The 23,743-nt window shown below is 41.3% G+C and overlaps 1 protein-coding gene across 1 annotated transcript in view; it reads left to right on the top strand.

Moving 5' to 3' along the window:
• The window catches only part of aqr (aquarius intron-binding spliceosomal factor), a 50,800-nt gene that overhangs the window by 10,876 nt on the left and 16,181 nt on the right, over window positions 1-23,743 (top strand). The window contains 18 exon segments of the mRNA XM_018663628.2: window positions 1,190-1,310; window positions 1,838-1,979; window positions 2,745-2,923; window positions 3,944-4,111; window positions 5,985-6,154; window positions 7,204-7,445; window positions 7,621-7,636; window positions 7,638-7,771; window positions 8,507-8,576; window positions 9,948-10,058; window positions 10,630-10,739; window positions 13,921-14,056; window positions 15,852-15,896; window positions 15,899-16,063; window positions 18,390-18,527; window positions 18,624-18,695; window positions 19,621-19,808; window positions 19,952-20,123. Of these exon segments, the coding sequence (XP_018519144.2) occupies window positions 1,190-1,310; window positions 1,838-1,979; window positions 2,745-2,923; window positions 3,944-4,111; window positions 5,985-6,154; window positions 7,204-7,445; window positions 7,621-7,636; window positions 7,638-7,771; window positions 8,507-8,576; window positions 9,948-10,058; window positions 10,630-10,739; window positions 13,921-14,056; window positions 15,852-15,896; window positions 15,899-16,063; window positions 18,390-18,527; window positions 18,624-18,695; window positions 19,621-19,808; window positions 19,952-20,123 (2,379 nt within the window).

Consider the following 23,743-nt stretch of genomic DNA (forward strand, 5'->3'; position numbering starts at 1 on the left):
CCTCGCTCTCCCAATTTTCATTTTTAAAACCCCTCCAGGAATCTGTTGGACCCTTGTACCGTTAGTCTCCCCAATACACACTCACACATGCGCTGCAGACCTCTTCATCAAAGTGGGTGTTTCAAGGCTGTCCTGCGGTTATTCGTAATTACCCACTCAGACCCTCCCAAGCTCCTTTCCGAGAACCGATGGAGAAGAGCTGTTTCATAATTATCTGATTAGATTGTTGTAGCAGACAATGTCAGGGGACTCATTTGTGTGCGCCTGAGGTTGCCCCCGACAACCAACATCTCTGACCGGGTGGGTTTAATAGGAAGGGGCCACAGGACTAGAACTCAGCCACACGGTAGCAAAACAGTCATGCATGCTGCAGAGAACATAGTCATGAATATGCGTAAGGAGGAAGAACCATTCTCTGTGAGAGGTAGTTCTGTTTTTACACCAGAGCCAGTATGAGGCTAGTAAAGATGAGCTGGTTTGTATTCAGCAGCACATATCATTATTTACAAAGTAAATAATTCATGTAATGTGCGTCTTTTTTCCCAGAAGAGTAAAGATACAATAGAAAAGATGATTGTGTGCACAACCACAAAATCTCAGTTGGGCAGGTACTAAGGTCAAAGGCTAACACAATAAAATGGAAAGATACTTTGCGCAGTAGAAGAGAAGCTCCCTTTTATATCAGCAATGTTCCACCGAACTGTTTCCTTCAGATAAATGCCCACATAGAGGAAAAGACTAGAATACATACAACAAATTAACCGGTGATATCATAACTGCTGAATAACATCCATGTATCAAACATCTTTATCTAAAGTTCAATAAAACATTTTATAATTGAATGTACAAAAATTATTTACAGATAATAACAGGAGGGATCCTGTTACTTTTGACTTAATTCCTTTTCATATCCTTTGACATGGCTACCAGTGCATCTAGACCTAAACACATGTAAACCAGTGTTAGTTGCTGGTATGATGAGCCAAAATATATGTAAATATTTAACCTTTAAAGTAGCCTTTACAATTATGCCAGTTTCTTTTTTCTTTATTCAGTGGTCTGTCTTCTAGTAAGAGAGATGACAAAGATCTTAGATGGTCAGAGGAACATTTGTTCATTAACCTAATCTCTCTCCGTGTCTCCTCTCTCTCTCTCTCACTGTTTGCCACACACACACACACACACACAGGTATCACGTCATGAGCGCAGAATCTCTCAGATTGAGCAACTTAACCAGATGCCCCTTTATCCAACAGAGAAGATAATCTGGGATGAGAACATTGTCCCGACGGAGTACTACTCGGGCGAAGGTGTGTGTTGTATGTGTGAATTGTGATTGTGTTAGCATGTTTGTGTGTGTGTGTGTGTGAGTAATTTAATGTGCACTAAAGACCACATGCAAATTTCAGTGTCTAGTCAGTGGCTCACACTCTCAAGGATACACCTACACCTTGTGTTATCCCTTATCCTAAGGGCACTCGTGGGACTGAACTGGCACCTCTCTCTTAGGGAATCCTCTTTAGTTGGCAAGGACACCTTCAGCAACTCACACATTACTGGCAATTCAAGCACATCCTCATTTGCTGTAACATGACGACATGCAGTACTTTGTATAGAAGCAAAGATTTACAGTGCTACATATAACTGGCCATTCATCCTCCTTTTTTTGTAATTGTGTAGAAAAAGATGATGGCTTTGATTGATGTGATAATGAAGTATATGTGTGTGTGTGTGTGTGTGGTGTGTGTGTGTGTGTGTGTGTGTGATTAGTCACATAATTAGCTTATTATTCACTCTGTGTGTCTGTGTCGATTCACTTGCCTCTCTTTCCTCTCAGGCTGCCTGGCACTGCCTAAGCTGAATCTCCAGTTCCTGACCCTCCATGACTACCTGTTGAGGAACTTCAACCTCTTTCGTCTGGAGTCCACCTATGAGATCAGACAGGATATAGAGGATGTGGTGTGGCGTATGAAACCATGGTGAGATGTCTTCAATTCTGTAAAGCTGCAGGAAACTTGATCCAGGATTTCTTTTTGTTTTCTTGGTATAAAAATCGAAATTTCTCCTACTTTTTGAAACTTGTGGTTTAAGGTGTTCATGTCCATGTCACATAGACATACAGCTCTTTGAAACGTCAAAGGTCTGGAGAAATTATTGTTAGCAAGCACATAATAAAAAGCTCTTCCTTCTAAATTTCCCAAACTTCTATTTTTAAAATATGCAGTAAAATGTGGGGTGACATACTCAAGAGAAGGTGATAAAAGCCTCATCTGCAACAATAATAATCAGAATAAGAGTAAAAAAAAAGTTATCACCATGTAGAGCTTACAAGACCTGAGTTTGAGATAAGAGTGTTGCGCACACACTGATAAGTATCTCGTTTTTTTCTGTGAAAGTAGAACAAATTTCCACCATTAACTCAGCTATAGAACACTTTGTCTTACTTCTTACTTCTATGCACAGAGATTCTTATCCTCCGTCTACCTCTCAGACTGTGGCATGGCGCAATGATAATATTTTATTAAAAGACTGTGACATTTGGTACACCACATTTGGAAACCCATTGCTTAACATAATAAGTGCTCCCATTATGTCAAGTGATGTAGCAACTTGCTTGTTGTTCCTGCAAAAGTAAATAAGTAAGCAGTGGTGCCATGCGCTGCCCTAAATCCAAGTGATTTTCAATCTTGACAACAGCCCACAGTGCTTGTCTAACTTCTTGTTGTGTCTGTCCCTCTACACAGGCAATCAGAATATGGCGGAGTGGTGTTCGGGGGCTGGGCCAGGATGGCTCAGACGATCACCTCCTTTTCCATAGTAGAGGTTGCCAAGCCCAACATCGGAGAGAGCTGGCCTGCTCGTGTCCGAGCTGATGTCACTGTTAACCTCAATGTGCAGGATCATATCAAGCATGAGTGGGAAGGTACCGATATATCTGTTGTTTGAAGGTTCATTTTTGTCAGTACTTTGAATCTGTTTTCATAACTTTTTTATGTTGAATTGTTTGTTTACCTTTTATCGAACATACATATGTCAGTCAAGCAAAATAGAGGAAATAGCTTCAGACTTACCAAAAAAATACCTTTATACATTTTAGGACTATGATACATTATTACCCTTCCCTTACATATTGCATTGCCACACCTTTATTTTTCTTATTTCTTCTCTTATTGTGTCTCCTAGCAGTCCTCCTAGTAAGCAGTTTATAACCTCCATCAAGTTTTCCCTTACCACTCTCTTCCAACCCACTGGACCTTGACTCATGACCCCTGCCCACCTCCTGTCTCTGTGAAGACATGCTATTTCTGTGTAGCTGCTATCACTGAGCCTCTTTGTTTTATTTCCTGATCATTTTTTCCCTCTGTCTCTCTGTGTGTTTGATAGGGGCACTGTAGATAATGTTAACAGGAGCTTGTCAGCTTTGAAAGACATTGATTCACTGGGAACATAGAAATTACAATGAAGCCTTCAGCAGGCTGTCTGCTAAAGCTCTACAAAGATAGATGTAGGATGTGTTCACACGCCAGTGTTTCTTTCAGTGGGCAAGCACCATAGATAATTAAGTGATCACTGACTTTAAAAAAATAAGACTAATGTATCCCTTATTGATGTCTTCACTTTCTTTATATCCAGTTTTATGGTTTTACTTTCTGTCTTGTAATTCAGTCCAAGTATGAAGTATTACTTCCTTCCATCCAGTAGCCCTTTCCCTATTGTATAATTAGAGCCTGATGTTTTAAAGATCAGGCGAGTGCTGACAGAGCGGTTTCTCTTGCATCTCCAAACTCTCCCCACACTAAAACTCTGTCTTACTAACACTCCCCCATCAACTCTTTCTCCGTCTTTGTGCCCTTTTCACTCCCTTTCTAACTCCTTTTTCCTTCCTTCTGTCGCTTTCTTTCCTTCTTTTTCTAACTGCTCTCTCTATCCGCTCTCCCTTCAGGGCTGCGGAAGCACGACGTTTGCTTTCTGATCACGGTGCGGCCCAACCTGCCCTATGGCACGCGCTTCGACCGGCGCCAGCCCTTTGTGGAGCAGACTGGCCTGGTGTATGTGAGAGGCTGCGAGGTGCAGGGCATGCTGGATGACAAGGGACGCGTCATTGAGGAAGGTATGCTCGCATGTGCCCTCACCTGCAAATTCACACACACACACACACACACACACACACACACCCCGATGACACATGACATCCATCCTCCCGTCAGACCTCTTCTACACAAGCATCCACCGACTGGTCCTCAGGAGGGGGTCAGGCTGGTGTTGTCATGGTGACAGTCACTGTGAGACCTGACCTGTTCACATTAACATTCCATTAACCTGAGGTCGACAGTAACACCTGAGAGCTTTGGGCCTTGCCCCCTGCTTTATTTATTGGATTTAACTGAAGGGCTGCATTAGCTATATCTGGGTAGATGTACTACTGTAGGAGGACACTGAATATGCTTGTTCTGCAGTAATGTGTCATATGGAAAACATTCAACTCTATCTCTGAAACACAGTACTGCCAGAAACAATGTATTCTACCATTAGGAAACTGAATTGAGCACAGCATGAATTTTACCTGTAGGCTACCGTATTTCTCAGATAAAAGCCTTAAAATTTGAAAGACTTAAAGAATCTGTTTTGTGTGTGTCCACACAGAAGGATTTTCGTCAAACCAAATCCAAACATCTGGTCTTTCCTGGAAAGTAAAATATATTTATACAGTAACATGATCTCCATTTACCATGTTGTGCTCTTCTCCAGAGCCGAAAGCAGTTCCTCTGAGTGGTTGGTTCACCTCAGTTAGCCTTGTAGCCCTGCTATTCTAAGTGTTTGCCTTCTCCCCTCTCGGAACATGTGTCCATGCACGGAGGCACCTTTTCCCCTATCCGCTCTCATCTGTTTGGATTAAATATGCAGAGGGCAGGGTTTTCTAAATAGACATCCTGCCAGGGAACATGCCCTGCTGGTGTTGGCTTGGTTAAACTTTTAGATCCCCAACTGGGATAAGTGGTTCTCTGGCTAATGGGGTGGTGGGGCGATGTCACATAAATAATGGTGCTTGGTTAGGGTTAGGGTTTGGGGGGGTAGGTTGAGAGGTGCATTTTGAGATGTTAATAACTGGTTCTCAAATACTGTCCTATTAAAAGTGTAATGCTCAAAGACAGAACATTTCGGTAAGATATGTTACCCATGTATAACGTCTATGTTCGTCAATCAAACAATGCAGTGCATCTCCCTTTAAATCATGTATTGATATAATCCCAGCTTTTAATAACTGACGGTTCAATACAATGGCACATACTTGTTTTAACTACTCACACACTTTGGCCCAGCTGCCCGCATTGTTATCCCATGGTGTTGAGGGTGTAGCTTCCAATCTTAAGCTATCACCACACTCATTTTAGTAAGGGGGATTTGAGGATCCCCGCATAGCTATATGTACATGTGAACACAGACATACGTGGGCACACACATCAGAGGCCAAAGGGATTGAATTTCACTCTCCTGCTCTGTGCCCTGCAGCCCCATACAAGAATCTATTTAGACATCTATGAAAGCTACATTTGCTGCACTGCACACGCTCCCGATGGGAGTAAGCCTAAAGCCAGTAGCCTGTCACTCAAGCATCTATATGTAATTCCCCTTCCTGAGGAGTCATTGTACTGTAGCAAGGCAAGCCAGGGTGAGCTCCTTTTAAAGGCGTTTATTTTTTCATGTAGGGATAGGATGGAAATTATATTGAAGTCCTGGTTTTTCCTCTGAGAATTAGCTGATTTAGATGCAGTTTTAATATTGACCTTTGTCCTTCTGCAGCATTTTCTGTTTTCTATTTTACAGTCCTGGTCTATTTGTAGGTTTTTATTTTGATTGTACACTTGGTAACAGTGTTTTGAAAAAGGCCATACAAACTTGGATTTATTACCTCTATATTTATCACTTAAGGTTAATATGACCTCCTTGCTCTAACAAGTATTCTCCCTGCCACTCTGTTCCAGGACCTGAACCAAAGCCCAAGCTGCGAGGAGACGTGAGAACATTCCGTGTATGGCTGGACCCGAACCAGTACCAACAGGACATGACCAGCAGTATTCAGAGCGGCACTGAAGACCCGTATGAGACTTTCAACATCATCATGAGACGCAAACCCAAGGAGAATAATTTCAAGGTTTGGACCACTTGCGGAAATACACAGATCACCTCTCACTGCACAATGCATTTGAGTGCTTTATCTGCAGACCTTGAGCTCTGGTCCTACCAACACCACCTCTTGAGTGATGTATCACACATATTATACTCTCAGGGGAATTGTGGCTATAAGGTTGGGGCCAGGGCAGCTCTGAGATTACCACCCACTCAAGGCCCTCTCAATGATCCCAATGAGAGACACTTCTCACTGGGTATTCATGTCATATGCACTGCCACCTCTCTCACCTTTAAGAATCCCCTTGTGGCAGCAAGCCAACATTGTATAGTGTACTCTCTGTAGGAAAGCAAAAGCATGTTATATTGTCAGTATAACACACAGGTGTTCCCAGTAGAGTCCTGCTGTTAAAGGTTAACATTGATATTTTCACAGAATCAAGTTTTTCGGCAGGTCAAAGAAGTTATCCATGCGATTATGTGAAACTTTTGTTAACAATCCCATCTGTCTTATCTTGTTTTGCCCCATTTTGTTCAACATTTTTTTGGAATGTTAAGCATGTATAAAACCCTTTGGTTTTTATCACATCCTTTTATTTGAGAGCTTCTCATTACGGCTTTGTCAAATCTGCTTTTTCTAATTCCGCACACCCATTTCTGTCTTTCACAGCCGGGGCAATGACAGATGTTTTTGAAGTGTTTCCTTTTTTTTTTTTCTTCCCCTTCTTGAATTTGAAAAGCACAGGAACTAATGGGTATTCAAAAAACATCTTCTCCATCTTTGATGTGTGACACAGATAAAAGTAAACACAATTCCCCACACATTGTTTGATGCACAGGGTATTAGACAGTTTGCAGCTCATTAAAATATAATTGACAGACATACAAATTACCTGCTGTTCCACCAGCCCACTATAAAGCTATTCTTATCCTGCTAAACCACCTCTTGTGGGATGGCTGTCTGTTGTTTGATGTGCCTCACACAGTCAGATTTTTTCTCCTTCAAGTTCTCAGTTTTTGAACTTTACAGTCTATTGGTTTGATATCTGTCACACATTTCTTTCTCTGTTTCAGGCAGTGCTAGAGACCATCAGAAACCTGATGAACACAGAGTGTGTTGTCCCAGACTGGCTTCATGACATTATCCTAGGCTACGGAGACCCAGGCAGTGCCCACTATTCCAAAATGCCCAATCAGATCTCCACATTGGACTTCAATGACACCTTCCTGTCCCTGGACCATTTGCGTTCATGTTTCCCTGGTCACACCATAAAAGTCACAGAGGAGAATCCCGAACTGCAAGTCCCCCCTTTCAGGTGAAAGCCAAAGATCCAATTATCAAATGAAAATGAGAAAGGCCATAGTTGTTTACCTTAATCAAAGTAAATTTTTAGACGTAAAATTTTACTTTTTTTTTTTTTTAACCTACTGTATCCTATCGTGTTATGGCCACAATAATCCCTCTCTTCCCTCCTGCTTTTGCTTTTCCAGAATCAAGTTCCCCATCTTGAACTAAAACAGACAAAGGGAAGAAGAGGAAGGCTGATGAGGAAGTGGAGGACAAAGAGGAAGACTTGACTTTGGTCGTTGAGCCCTATGTCACCCCCAACCGTGGGCCATATCCCTACAACCAGCCCAAACGGTGAGAGGTCCAAGCCAAGATTCAGGCCTTCCCATTAGGGGTCAAAAAGTTGTTCAGTGTTTGTTTACACCTTGACATCTCTCTGAAGTCAGAACACTGACCTATTTAAAGATGGTCACACCTTAACTAGAACTTCAGCCCACAGCATAAAGTATGATAGCAGTCATTCCAGCCAAGTGTGTATTACATTGTAGCATACCATGAGTACTTACCCTCTATCTAAAACATCATCTTAGTATGGAACAGTACAGAGGTTCAAGTCAAATGCTTATTGTTGGTACCCTACTCTGGGCCTCACTATTTTGATTTGTTTGCCTGTGCTTGTCTCCATGGTATCTCTTCTGGCTTGTTTGCCATGTAATGTGGTGGCTATTTTGGTTGTTGTTGTGCCTACAGTAATAGATGGAAATTTTTATGCAATTAAAGGTGAATGGAAAATGCTTTAATATCCCTGCACTCATTATAACACCAGAAAATAATTGCCTTTCATCAAAATTTAAGATCTGGTGGTGTTTTAGGATTTCCAGTTTGCACTTTGATATTTAAATCTTCTTAGCAACAACATGTCTCTGGGGTAATCTTTCAAGATGGTCCCAAAAAACTTGCAGCATTAAGCATCTCTTAAAAAAACAAATGAAAACATTTGAAAACAAATGTGTTTATGCTGTCAAGGCCCTTCAGTATTTTCAGCTAATTACATGTTATATTAATATCTGCAATGTAAATTTCCTACAGGAATACAATTCAGTTCACGCCGACTCAGATTGAAGCCATTCGAGCTGGGATGCAGCCTGGACTCACCATGGTAAGGATTTTGTACTTAGTGTTTAATTGTAAGTTTTATGGTTGAATATCTGGATTCAGCTGAAAAAGTGTGTCTCAGAAGATAGGGGACTTAATTAGGAGGACAAACTATATTTTAAATCCAGCCATATAAAGTTATCATGCATATCCTTGAGTGAGCGTGATGCTGTCTGGGCGAAGCTTCTTGTCGGTCCAGTGAGTGCTGATACTGCAGGTGCACACCGTTCCAGCTCACTGTTATGAAGCCAAAGATTTGCAGTCATTAATCTTTGTGAGGTATACCGAGGGAATTCCCTCAACAGTAAATATGCTGTTGTTTGATGTCCCTGTCTCCATCACTCATGCAGAGCGATGACAAATTTCCCTGAAACCCCACTCTGTAATTTTGGCATTGCCTGTGAAATGTTCAGCCACACATAAAATGAAGCAGGATTACTATGCATACACGCAGTTCATATGCATATCAACTGCAGTGTCATTCCAGCCTGCTGTTATATCTGTAGTGTAGTGTAACATACACTGTTTTGACAAAAGTGCCATTCCACTGTGGTGACTGGAAGCTGGCAGTGAGGTCTGAGTTATTTATTGTGCAGCCAGCTGAGGTAAATGTGGCAAGCAGGCTATCAGCAGAGTCATAAAACAACTCTGCATGCGTACCCTCTTCTGCTCCTCTCCTTACTCCCTCTAACCTTCCTTCTTGGCATGTGTGACAGTCATTAGCAGCCATAACCAACACACACACACACACACACTACCTCCCAGCCTGCCTACCATGGCTTTCATGTAGTGAAACCAAGGCGCTGATTATGAACTGATTTATGCAGGAATATCTAATTGTGCTTACTATTTTTAGCAGAAATTACTCACCTGAGAGACCCACACTAAGACCAGCCCGTTTCATGAATATTTATTTAATGAATTAGATGTAATGCCCCCCCCCACAGCTAAGTAAATATGAGGCTTGTTATCATGGTAACTTGTATACAGTGATGAAGTGTTACTAGCATTCAGATAATAGTACAAAAGTACAAAAGAGAGGCTTGAAAGATACTTACACCTCCTATAGCAGCAGCAGCTCTGTTTCCTCGCCCATCTGTGCAGTCAACAGGACTGTCTTGGCATGCCAGGCGACACCACATTGCACTGGGTCCATCTGAGCATGGCTAACGATAGGGCACTAGCGTAGCCCGTTCTGACATGCCCACGGCCTAGCTGTCACAACCACTAGATTATCTACAGGGGAAGCGCCTTTGCACTGTAACCTAACTTCTGATTGTGCTCATCCTCATTCTGCTGTTTCTTTTCTGTTAAAAAAAAAAAAAAAACATGTGTCTTTCTTTCCACCCATTCTTCACCTCTGTCTTGTCTCCAGGTTGTCGGACCACCAGGTACTGGAAAGACAGATGTTGCTGTTCAGATCATCTCAAACCTCTACCACAACTTTCCTGAGCAGAGGACCCTCATAGTCACACATTCAAACCAGGTTAACCCATACACACACACACACACACACACACACACACACACACACACACACACACAGTACATCTACACACAAAGCCAGTTCTGATATCTGAAAAGTTTCTAGAACACTCTCCTCAAAAACAGTGAAGCTGTCAGGAGAATTTACAGCTTTTGCTCAGAGCTGCCCATTAATCAGGCGATAGTCATAATCAAACCTTGGAGGAAAAATTAAAATCTAAGCTCCCTTGTGCCCCGGTCTTCCCCCCTCAGTATTTAATCATAAAGTAATCTGCTGTTGTTTTACACCAGTGGAAGCTTGCCAAAAGGAACCTTACCCACAAGAAGTATAGTTGGGTATAATGATGAAGCATAGCCAGCTAAATACCTCAAATAACACATTGACAACAGCACTGCATCAAGACTTGAACCAAATTCATAGGGATTCAAAATGGAAAGTCAAAACAAGTTTATATGTACATGTACTGTTGATGGATGACATTATATACACACACACACACACACACACACATATCAAAGAAAGAGTTTTCCTTGTTTGATCATACTTGTCATCATGCTTCACTCTACACCAGGCTCTGAACCAGCTGTTTGAAAAGATCATGGCTCTTGACATCGACGAGCGTCACCTCCTGCGTCTGGGCCATGGAGAGGAGGAGCTGGAGACCGAGAAGGACTTCAGCAGGTGAGAACAGCAAGGGACAGGTGGAGAGAGAACACACACACAGATAGATGCACCTAAACAAACAGAGATGCACATGTGAAAATTGAGACAACTTGAATTCACACATGCAAGTGTGAAAGTGCATTCAACAAATTGTAGACTTAGTGTGCATATGCACCACAGAGGCAACCCTCACAGTTTGATCACAGCCAGCACCACATATACACACATACACACGTACACAAGCATACATGTATTAAAGCAGCCCAGCTGCCCGCATACATAATTAGTCTGAGCCAACACAGTGACAGGGCTACTCGATACTCCCATATGCCAGGCCAGGAACCTGTTTTATCTTCATTAGGCATCATTGGCCTCTTAGGCCTTCCCACCAGTGTAAGGGATCTCTCCCTGCAGCCCTGCATTCAGAGGCAATGTCTGTCTGGTTAACCCTCTCATCGCTATTCTGGACCACAAGAACTAACCTTGTACGTGCTTGTACTAGTCAGTCAGAGAATAATTTTCAAGTAGAGGTAGGTGGCAAACAGCCAAGTTGAGAGAGATGCATAGATGCACCACAGACATGGAAAATCTTGAAATGCCAAGGATTGCTTGAAATGTTTACAGAGCTGGCAAAAAGTCATAAATAATGAGTCATTCTAGATGTTTTGAAAACTTATTTTAGTAAACAATGTTAATCCAAATTACCCCAGTTCCAAAATATGTCTTTATCATGTCAAATTTGTAGTTGTAGTTGTGGCTGACCAAAATAAGAAAAACAAATTCTGGCAAATATTTATACAATGTAGTGTAGTGTGTACAAATAAGTTAAATTACAAAATGTTTAAGAACTTTTGTGAAATCTGGGAAGGAGCTGTAGTAATGTTGTCATCTTCTGACCTCCTACATAAAACCATTTAGTTAATAATTCATTTACAACAATATGATGGAATAATTAAATGTTTAAATGCATGAATAAATTACAAATTACATGAATAAATACATTTAATTTCAGATTTTAAAGACTTTTAGAATGCTAATTTAACTCAGCTCAGGAAAGAGCCCCTCTTAAATCTGTGCTGGGTAACATTACCTGACTGTAATTTGATGAAGCCAACATACAGCCAACACTAGTTGTTTTAGAACTTTCTTTGTCTACACCCTAATGGGCACATAAAACACAGAGTACTGCTGTTCCTTATACTGCACTGGTGGCAGAGAACAGAACAAATAGCCTCAGACAAGAATCACTAGAGTCCTTTTAAGGAAGCTCCAGTAGTTCCCAGCTCTCTCTCACCCACGTCTTTTTTGTAAGCTCCACTCTGCATGTGTGTGTGTGTCTGTGTTTGTGTGTGTAATGCCTTGAAGGATAGTGACTCAGTCCTCACTACTGAGACATGGTGAGATGGGGAAGGAGAAGGAGGGGAGTGCACTTTAAGCACTCATGACATACTTGAGAAAAAGAGATTATCTCACGATACCCAAAACATTTACAGTTCTATCATGACCGCTGCTTATTTAACAGCATTATTAGATGAATAAGCCAGAACCTTCTCTTTTTTACTAGCCTGCCTTTGAATATATATAGCTCACTGTTATTGAATTTTATTAAGTTTTAATGCTGCTACTATTTAAAGTTCTCTTATAGCCTACATTGTTAATTACCACCTTATCCATCTGTGGCACTGAGCAAATTGTACCCTATAGCTCTTAGCAACAGTTCCAGAGGAGGGAGGGGTTATGCATGTCGCTATGTGAGACGACTGCTCAGTGTGAGTATGTGACTTAAGTATGAATAGTGTTGTGTGGAAGTGAGCTCTGCACATGGAAGCAGTCTATTACATTCTTAAATTATGCAGCAACAAAGAAGAGAAAGAGCTCTGGCTAGCAGCATTTAATATGTTCCCGCCTGCCTGGCTGCCTCATAACAACATGCAGACTCCACACTCCTTCCACCCCACTGACACCAGCAAGAGGAAAGAGCCGGAGAGTTTTAATTAACACTGTATATGAGATGAAAAATGGAAGGCAGTGCTCCTCCGAATGCCTAACAAAGGGAAAGCTACAGCACTATCAATTAACAATGCCTCCCTGCATTTCATGATGAATTTTGTACAGTTTTAATGAGATTTTTAGAGTGAAAAATAGGGGAGATCACATTTAGCTGTTGACAGTATTTATTTGCACCCTAGATTCTTGGTTAAAAAAAAAAAAAACTAATTTCTGTAAATGAAATGTCATGATGCCCCTTCTGCTCAAGGTGGAAATTAAAATCAGTGTCCTCATCCAGGTCCGAGTACAGTTGCTGCTGTTGTGTGCAAGTTTTACATATATTTGATTAAAAGATAAATAAATAAATAACGCTAAAAGCATGTTAATAAATGCAGACTGTTGTTCACACCTGTGTTTCTATTTTGGGCTTCTGTCTCAGAGCATAGCTGAATGCATTACAAGTCTGTCATCCTGGGAATCAAGGTCACTCCCCATTTTTATTTAAGTTTATTCAGGTCAAACAGGAAAATCAGTGTGATCGTCTTTGAGTCATCCGCTGACTGAGGATCTTTGCACATGGTCTAAAAATAGAGTTCACCTCTACTATTACCCTGTGACCCCTCCTACTTCCTGTGTGTGCGTGCTGCTTGTCTTGCTGCCACCTGCTAATTGCTTTTAAGCTGTATTGTTCAGCTGCACAATAGGATGCATGATAGAAACTAAACAAACCTTGTGTGTGCAGTCAGTGACAGTCATTGCCCTCCTTAACCTCTTTTATCAAGGGTCATATTTACAATCTGTAAAACACTATATGTCCTCAGGTGACCAGAAGTTGAGCACCTGCGAGCTCTGAGCCAAGGGCAGAAACACAATCAGGGCAATTACTACCAAAATTCCACACAATCAACTCAACAACCTTCAGATTAAGATCAACTCTGCTCTGTTAATCAGTTCATGGACAATAAACAATCTGATGCTGGGATGTGAAGTGACCCCAGATCAGATCAGAGGCTCAATCCACAATTAGAGGAACCATTATGTTAACTGTTTGTTACATGCATCTCTGTGTGGGTTGCTACACCAGCATGTCACAACATCAATTTTGTGACATCTTCATTGCCCCATATGATTGTAACTGTGTGTTTATCTGTATATAAAAAGTAAACTGTTTGGATTGTTGGCCAACTATACTGTACTGTCTTTTTTCCAGATATGGCAGAGTAAACTATGTACTAGCCAGAAGGCTGGAGCTCCTCAGAGAGGTGGGGAGGTTACAGGAGAGCTTGGATGTCCCAGGAGATGTGTCTTACACCTGTGAGACTGCTGGACACTTCTACCTCTACCAGGTAAGACTGTTACTAGGTGTGTATGTGTTTTTGTTACATAGCAGAGAAAAGAAAAGAGAAAAAAACTGTGACTGTTGAGTCATGAGTCATCGTTGCATAGGACTATGCTTCTGATTTTGCACTTTGCATAAAGATTCAGCAAAACCAGCCGCACCTCTCCATCCTACTATTAAGCCACTAAACATCCTTGAAATTTGTGTTTGGATATTAATATTGATTTATAGCGAGCGAGCGAGAGGGAGGGAGTTAGGGGGATCCAGGAGACATTTTGCAGAATGAATTAGAATAGATTTCTGTATTGTCTGTCCTCTTCCTCAGACATATTCATGCCAATCAGATCCAGACATTATTGAAGTTTCCATTCCCCAGACTTGACTCGCTGCTTTTTTTTTTTTTTTTTTGCCTAGACTGCAAATACCTCGAAACAATCTCAGCCCTCGCTGTTTATTCCTGTCACCTAATTATCGCTGTCCTCCCGGGCTGCGGGAAAAAATGCCACTGCAGACAATTACTTACTTGCATTCTCATGCTTCACTAGGAGGGCTCTAAAATAGACATTTGTAACATGAAGAAGTGCAGGGTATAACTGTCATATTCAGTGTCACAGGGAGCTCAATTTAATATCCAACCCTTTTTTTTTTTTTTTTACTGAAGAAGAAAAAAACAAGCAACTGTCAGCAGTTGAAGCATCACATCACATCATAACAGTAACGTGAGACATTTAGAAACAGTGCAAAGATGCCAGTGACATAGTTTTTAGAGATGGTCATTGCTCAAACTAAATCTTATTGCAGATAGTTGATGAGTCAAAGCCATAACAGATACCATGGCTGTTAACTGAGCCTCAGTGTCAGTTTATAATGGTGTTCGTGCTGCCATTTTTGCACCTTGCCAGCAGCCTGTAAGTGGTCTCTCCCTCCCTCGCACACACACACACACACACACACACACACACACAGACAGCACTGTGGTTCCTTATTAATGTGATGCTGCATGGAGATTCAGTTCTCAACCCACACTTCATTTAAGCTGAGTTCTTGTATTTATTTTAGCTCTTAAAACTGGCCATCAGTGTAGGTCTGTGACATTTGAAAATGCAGAGGTCATGAAGTTGTTAGTGTGGTGAATCTGTGACCACAAGCACACTTCTCCATCAGCAATCTATGATAATGATGTATATGTGGATGTACTTAAGGTTTCGATGGTGGTCTTAACAGTCCGTACAGACAGATACTTAACACATAATTAAGCGGAGTCCTCCAGCAGACTCATTAATGTTATCCTTAAAGTTGTTGTTTTTTCCACAAGGGTATTTATAGATCTAGGCTATCCTGCTGTTTGGTTGAAGCTGGTTGATTAGGTGCTCAGCAGGGCCACCTCTGTAAGAGTGAGGCTATCTGTTCTCATTTTGTTAATTTATGTGTAATGTGCTTTTAGCTATGGTCAAATAATTATAAAGAAAATACAGCAAGCATCATTTAGGCTGGGCAGAGCCAGGCAAAACCCCATGTGTGCTCATACAGCATTTTGTTAAACATTAAACCCCCATCAACTAATGCAGGTTTTTTTTGTGATTTTCTAAATTTAAGCACAACTGTGGTACCATGGTGCTTTAGTGTTAATTTGTCAGTTAATATATTTTCAGTTGCAGCAGTCATGCATATCAATTCACCCCATCTTTCAAGAACTTACTTATTTGGAAGTGTGATACTCTGCAGTTGATGCTTAACACAGAATCTACCTGGCTCAGACTATTCAGAAGGTGCTATATGTCTCCTCTCTGTGCCCATTACAGGTGATATCTCGCTGGGAAGAGTACATGAGCAAGGTCAGGCCTAAACAGGGCAAGGAAAGTGGCAGCGGACGGCTGTGGCTGCACACTTCCCCTTCCACAAGTACTTCTCCAACGCCCCCCAGCCTGTCTTCAAGGGTCGGTCGTATGAAGAGGACATGGACATTGCAGAGGGCTGCTACCGCCACATCAAGAAAATATTTACCCAGCTGGAAGTAAGGAGGCCACAGACACACACACACACACACAGGCACAAGTACCCACACACACAGTATACACATTCACCCACTGCTGAACAACACCCAGTGGGATGTAAAGAGGTTACTTGAGTGCAATAAGGCGAGGCGTTTTATTATAGAGCACCTGTCATTATAGTTCAATTCGATGTGTTTTACATTAAAATGCACAGGAGCAAATAACGCATACAGAAGCACACAACACACAGTCTCCAAGAAATCAGAGGTAAACACGTCCTTCTCTGACTCAAACACAGACACACACACACAGACTATGTCAGCTGTATTTGATGTTGCAGACTGTTAACCAGCTGTGTGTCCAGGTGTTGAACAGTCCCACATGCACAAGTAACCGTGCCTTACCGGCCACCATGGTGACAGGTTGTTGTAGATTAACAGTAATTGGTCAGACACTGACTGTCTCTTTGTGGATGTGTCTGCTTATGAGTAGCTCCTCTGCCACTTTTGCATCTCAGATTTTTAGTCATCACCTGTCTCTTTGCTTCAGTTGACAGAGTGAATCATTATATAAGATACTTAGCAGTACTTGTGTACCTGTAGATATGTCTGCTGACCCTTTGGAAAAGATAAGCAACACAAAGAAACGATGACGGCTATTACTGCTTATCTTTTTTACTCCCTCTGTCACTCTTTTTCACACTCCTTCAAACTCACAAACACGCAGCTGAAGATGTGTTATCATTCCTCCTCAGCCCATCGAGTATTTCTATAGGCATAACAATAACATTTCAGATTTATGGGAACACCAAGAAGGTCTCAGAAAAGCAATAAAGAAGTTATTGGCTGGAGGTAATATCCCAACATGTGTGGTGACCTTGATTTATCCGGCTGGCCTCTGTATCACTGCATCACAGCACCTCCTCCCTCCTCCCTTAGCCTCACCCATGCTGCAGTGAAATCTGTACACCCATTAAGAGGTATTGCTGTCTGTGGTGCAGGGTAGGGAAAGCAACATCCTGCTGAATTTGCGTATCTGTCTGCCTTTTCAAATGTAAAAGCAGTTTGGAATAAGCTGTCATAGGAATATCCTAAGAATTTATTGCTAGACAGACAGGTAGACAGGGACAATGTGTGCCTCCTGAGATTCTTCTCAATAGACATCTCCTGTTTCCTCCTCTGCAGTCCCACCACATCTTTACTGCTGTTTACTTCTTTTTTTCCTCTCTCTTTCTCTTCCCCCTCAATGTCCCTGAATCTTTACCATCTTGATTTCACCCTTGGCCAGCACTGGAACCAAGAGGGTTAAAAATAGATCTCATCAATACTGCATGTTTTGATTGGTTTAATATTAATGTTAAAATAGTAACACATCAAATATTTATACCCCAATGCTGTCCGAGTCTGTTTCTCCCATCCTCATTCCCTCTGTCCCTTTGCTGCCCCTACACAGCCAGTGTGGCAACCTGAAAATAGCATGCCCGTTTACCCATATTCCCCCGCCAACAGTGTGGTTTTCACACTGCCATGATATTGGCTTTCTGAAGTGAACCGACTCATGTATTGGATAAAAAACTGCCTAAATTTTCCATCACGGTATAAGCCGTATAAGAAAATCTGTGTTAAAGTGCTCGTCAAGCTGCTGTTATTGAACAGCAAACTTCACCAAGTATACTCTCTGCAGAGCAGCATGCGGCTGGTCTCTTTATCACCGTATCATGGGAAAAGAGGAGAATGTCTCTCCTCATGAGAATAGAAAGCAGAAGGATTATGTTAATGATATGTTTCATTAAAAGGCACGGTAGGTTGCCAGACACTTAATCATCTTTTGTGACTGTCTTGTAGTTTGAAATTAGAGGACATCTCCAAGGAATCAAAGTAGCAGCAGTTGGTTGGAGCTATTAAAGTGCTAGGGCTCAAGTTTTCCAGACACCTACTTCTATTGAATGTGGGTAGATACAATAATGTATCCGGTGTGTTTCAGAATATTGAACTCACCTTCACCTTAGATAATCATCTTATCCATCTTCTTTCAAAGTAATCATCCATCATTTTGTCACTATTGCTAAACTAGCTACTAAAGTTTCTGCTCACAACCCCAGGGTGAGAAAATGAGAAAACAAAACATAACTGCATTTACAAATAGATGAGTACATAATAGGTATCTAACTCTGAGATAAGTTTTCACAGAGATCTTAGACAAATAGTTTTCAGTTGCTTATGGGAGGCTGTGGTCTCTCTTAACTTATTTCTGCTATGTGCTCTGAATCACACCTGTTTATTAACTGTTTTCTGTGTGCAGTGACTTACACCTGAGACTCACCTTTTCTCTTGTCTACCCTTGAAGGAGTTCAGGGCCTTTGAGCTACTAAGGAGTGGACTGGACCGCTCCAAGTATCTGCTGGTGAAGGAGGCCAAAATCATCGCCATGACCTGTACACACGCTGCACTCAAACGTCATGACCTGGTGGAGCTGGGATTCAAGGTAGACTCTTACTAGTCAACACAAAGACTCAATAACCTGGTTAAACTTGTGTTTACTATCTTTACGTTGTGTTAAATTTCTGATTCTCTTTTTCAGTATGACAACATCCTGATGGAAGAGGCTGCTCAGATTCTGGAGATTGAGACCTTCATCCCTCTATTGCTGCAGGTAACTCTGTCCTGCCTAAGTGCTAAAACTTTATGTGCATTGTTAATGAATAAGACTAAGATAGACACCTATTCCCTGCCTGAAAATTCACTGCCAGGCCCTAGGCACTGCTGTAAGTTTCCACAGAAAGTGCAGTTTAATCGTTAACTCAGAACACAGTCTTCTGCTACCTGACTTTTCTCTGTTAAGGTCTGACTGATGGGCTCCAAACACAGTGCTTGTCTTTGGTAGTTGTGCCTAATTGTCCGAGATAGTGCTGATGTCTGTTTACAGATGAGATCATTAAGCTCATCAGCTCATCCAACAACTTCGCCAGAGCTCCTCTCTTTATCTCTCTTCTCTAGTGAGCCATAGCCAGAGCCTCCTGCCAGGTATACGTCATAGTTAAACTATTTATTCACCCTCCTCCCCTTTCCTTTCATTATCCAGCCATTCATCTCTTATTAGTTATTTCAGTGATTAAATCATCTCTTGACTTACAAAGCTGGGTATATCCGATTTGTCTGAGGTCAAGACCCAAATAAGTCACATCTGGCTGCATGACGTAGACATGAGTAAAATGTGGCCTATTCTGGCCCCTCGTGCTTCACTGCCTTTCTTGACTTAAATGTTGTTGTTCACTACATCATATTGTCAAGTCATTAGACAGAGATTAAATTGAATCAAGGTGGACAACATGGGGTAGTTGTAGTTGGGAATATACATGTTGACATAGGTTAGACTTTAAAGATTAGATTTCAATTCATACAGCTAATATGGCTACGTTTAAGGGTAAGTTATCATATTTGTTTTGATAACTATATTCAAAGAAAAATCTAATTAACTGTTCAAACTGTATTGTGCACAATGGAAAAGATAATATTCTATAGTCTCATACGGACAGGTGTTCTTACCACTTATGTTTTCTGTCTTCCTCTCTCTGCAGAACCCAGAGGATGGCTACAGCAGGCTGAAACGTTGGATCATGATTGGAGACCACCACCAACTGCCCCCTGTTATCAAGAACATGGCCTTCCAGAAGTACTCCAACATGGAGCAGTCTCTCTTCACCCGGTTTGTGCGCCTGGGAGTGCCCACCATAGATCTGGATGCGCAGGGCCGTGCACGTGCGAGGTGGGTCACCCTGGCAGAGCATAATAATAGAGCCAGTTCTTACTTTACAAAGGATGCAGTGTGATAGTGGTTGGTGTTGTCCTCTCACTTTAAGGGCATACACTAACAGCAGTGTCTTGTGCTTCTGTCTCCCTGTTCCACAGCCTGTGTAATCTCTACAACTGGCGCTACAAACACCTGGGGAACCTACCTCATGTCCAGCAACTGCCTGAGTTCCAGGTACCCAACCCTGGCATAACCTTTGACTTCCAGCTAATTAATGTGGAAGACTTCAATGGGGTGGGAGAATCTGAGCCCAACCCTTACTTCTATCAGGTCAGTAGTGCACTCTGCACCACATAAAACATGCACAGAACAACTGTTGTCTGTCTGCCTACCAGAGATACTACATATTCATACCTATTTCTACTTTTAGAAATCCACAACAAAAGTAAAATCATTAGTTTTTCAAAACCGACTATATCAACTAAATGAGTAATTTTCAGAAAATGAAAAACATTAATGTATCGTAAAAGCTGACTAAAACAAAACTGAGATTGAAGACTAAAATGTTTTCAATGTGAGTTCATGCAATAGGCAGCATGAACCAAATATGTGTGCATTACTTCAGTTTGGATAACTGTGAACACCCAATATGTAACACCAGTGCTCAGTGCATCTGTAGCACAGGTGTTCACAAGCACAATTTATTCACTCCTTTACACAGATACACACTCATGCACACTTAGTTCCATCAGAGCGGAGAGCCACATTCCTCCCCAACCTCCATTTCCTCTGAATTGGTTGTTGTAGAGCAGTTCATTCATTTTTAAAATTTAATGGTCTAGTTACCAGTCTGTATGATATATTCATAACCCTGCTTGGTCTGCAGCAAACACTGGCTGCCCAGCAAAGACCAGTGGGTTTGTCCTTCACACCAGGAACCAGATTGTGTTTCATCATGACATTGCTGAGACACTCAAGACTGTGTGTGGGCTGGGGGCGGGGACTACAGGGGCATGTTTACTTTGGCACCACACCAACACAGGAAGCCAAATGTTGCTGTCAAATATAGCAGCAAAACTACCAAATGTCAACAGTGAAAACTGGTTACTTAAACTGGATTGTTCAGTGGTATTTAGTGATTCTGGAAAACCATTGTTTTCAATAAAGGAAGGAAGCTAAAACCAGAGTAGTTATTAGAGATATAATCATTTTTACCACACACACACAACACAACTTGTAGTCATAAAAATCTGCAGCAATTGATTTGAAGTAAAAGTTAATTTGTCTAATTATTGAAATATAAATATATATACCTATTATATATAAATAGGTGTTAAATAAAAAATAAATCAATTGAGAGACTGGTTTATTTAGAAGCTACATGGCCAACTAACATATCACAGTGCTTCATCTTAGTGCAGCACTGAACATTGTCCATGCTCGTGCGCGTGAATCTTCTTATTCAATTCAATTCATTTATTTATATAGCGCATATCACAACAACAGTCATCTCAAGCACTTTCATATAGAGCAGGTCTAGACGTACTCTTAAAATAGTATTTACAGAGAGAGACCAACAAATCCACCATGAGCAAGCACTAGAACTTATTGTTCTAATTCAGATCATGTGCACTTCTCGAGGCACCAGGTCACATGAACCTCAACTCCATTTGCCTGTTGCCATTTTCTGGCTCCTCAAGGGACTTCCCAGTAAAGCTCAGCTCACTATGCCTGACACACACACACACACACACACACACACACACACACACCACACCCCTCCTTCTCTCTCTCTCTTTCCTAGGAACCAGAAAGGATAAATTGGACACTAGAGAAGCGATTGTATCCAGTGCATGCCGAATGCCTGTCACAGCTGAACAAACACTGCACAAACCGTGCTTCACACTTAGACAGGAACTGTGCTCATTATACGCACAAACACATGTGCGTGCACAGAGACACTCCACAGTCCAAAGATTTGCTCCCGCTTATTCGGCTCATTTGCTAAAGCACTTTCTATATTGAATCTCAGCCCGTTGATAGTGCTTCCAAAGTTGTCAAATGGCTCGTACAGGGTAGATGCTTATCTAAATCCACATCTTCTTTTGTTAGAAAAAGGCTTTACTCAGCCACTAGGGCTTGCTACTGTAGTTTTTTCTGCTTCGCTGGCTACATTTTAAATTGCATAAGAGCAAATGGCATGGCAGGCTTTACTCTTTATGGCCAGGCTGAATACTGAATACATAGGTAGTCTAGATTTATACCTCCTATTATCTCTTATGTGTTTGCACCTACACTACAAGCCTCTCTTACCTTCTGTCTTATATTTATCTCTGTTCCTGTTTCATCTCTCCATCCTCCACAGTCCTCGTGTAGCCTCGGGCCACTGGCTCAAACTCCAATGGGTTGGGTCTGACCCTGTTGTTATGGTTACCAAGTTCTCTGAGGTGTTAGGGCATTAGATCACATTTATGTTAAACATGCACATGAGGTGGAGAGAACTGAAAATGCCAGCCAGATGTCTACTTCGATATTACTCCTTGCATGTGTGTGAAACTCTTGTATATGTTAATGGTCCTCATGATTTTTTTTTTTTTTTTTTTTTTGCAACCAAACTGTAAAATATCCTCATCAGTATTTTAATGCAGTCAGATGCTCAACTGTAAATTTGGCTTTGCAGAAACAACATTGATCTTAAATCTCGAATGACATGATGTCTTTACTACCTTAATACTGTGTACTTAAGTTTTTGGTGAAACGTGATGTTGGAATAGGAGATCACAGCCAGACTGAATACTCATACAGTAATGTTGAAACACCATTGTAATTTTCGTTTTGGATCTAATTTTAAATATGATCACAAAAAAACCAGCAGCTCATACCTGAGGTTCACTTCCAACCTTGAATAAAATATTCATAGAAACAGGGTGTAAAGATACGAATTTGTGCCATTTGGAGACAAGTAATAGGGTAAAAAGAACAAAGGCTGTTACTGTTTTTGATGTGTTGACTCCAGTGCAGCTGGACCAGAAACTGTTGATGAGGCTGCATAAATTATTATCAAAGATGTGAGGTTGCAGTCCAGGCTTAATTGAAACTGGATGAATAATGCATACTGTTGCCTTTTTTTGGTCACATTTGAAGGGCAGAGTGTAGCCTTGGAGCGAGGATGCACATGAACGCGCGGAAGAATTTGTTGATTGTAAAGTAGGTGAATGATGTATGCAGTATTGGCCTTAACATTTAGTTGCATTTGGAGGACAAACTCTTGTGATGTTGTGAGTCCCGGGAGCCTGGAGATTTAGAATTGGAAATGAGAGATAAGTAATTGTGTGTTTGCATGTTTACATGTTTAGGAGAGTGTTGTTCCCTTGCTCCTGTAATAGTCATTTTTGTATGAAATCTAGAAACGACCTACAGCAGAAAGCAAGAAAATCTTGTCTTTCACAGTACAAATGAAAATGCTGTTATATTGGTAGTGCATTATGATAACATTCTGCCATGAGACTGAGTAATGAAACTTTTGATGCAGCCTTTTGTCACACTTCTGAGAACACAATTAGCTATTTCCCACTTAATGAATATCAAAGCCAGAGTAAAAAATACAATATTCACCCTCTTCACTTTTATGTAGGGGATCCTAGAATGGGACATTTTGTCCCAGCCTGACTAGTGATGGTGTTGGAGCTCTGTCTGAGGCAATTAATTCCAGCCCAAATCAGATGGCTACTCATGCATGAATGAGTGGGCTTTTATCTGGCTGGAAAGTTAAACACTTGACAGGCGAGAAAGGGCTACAGCGAGATGTTACAAGAGAATTAGGGGAAAAAGGTGTCAAACACAAAAGATGGGTTTTTTGAGGTTAGTTTCCCAAACATCAGTTTTGTCCTTAACTCACTACTTATACTACTATATCATATAGCTAAAATATAATAATGTTAATCTTACCC

The sequence above is a fragment of the Lates calcarifer genome, linkage group LG19 (genome assembly GCF_001640805.2).
Source record: "Lates calcarifer isolate ASB-BC8 linkage group LG19, TLL_Latcal_v3, whole genome shotgun sequence".
NCBI lineage: Eukaryota > Metazoa > Chordata > Actinopteri > Centropomidae > Lates > Lates calcarifer.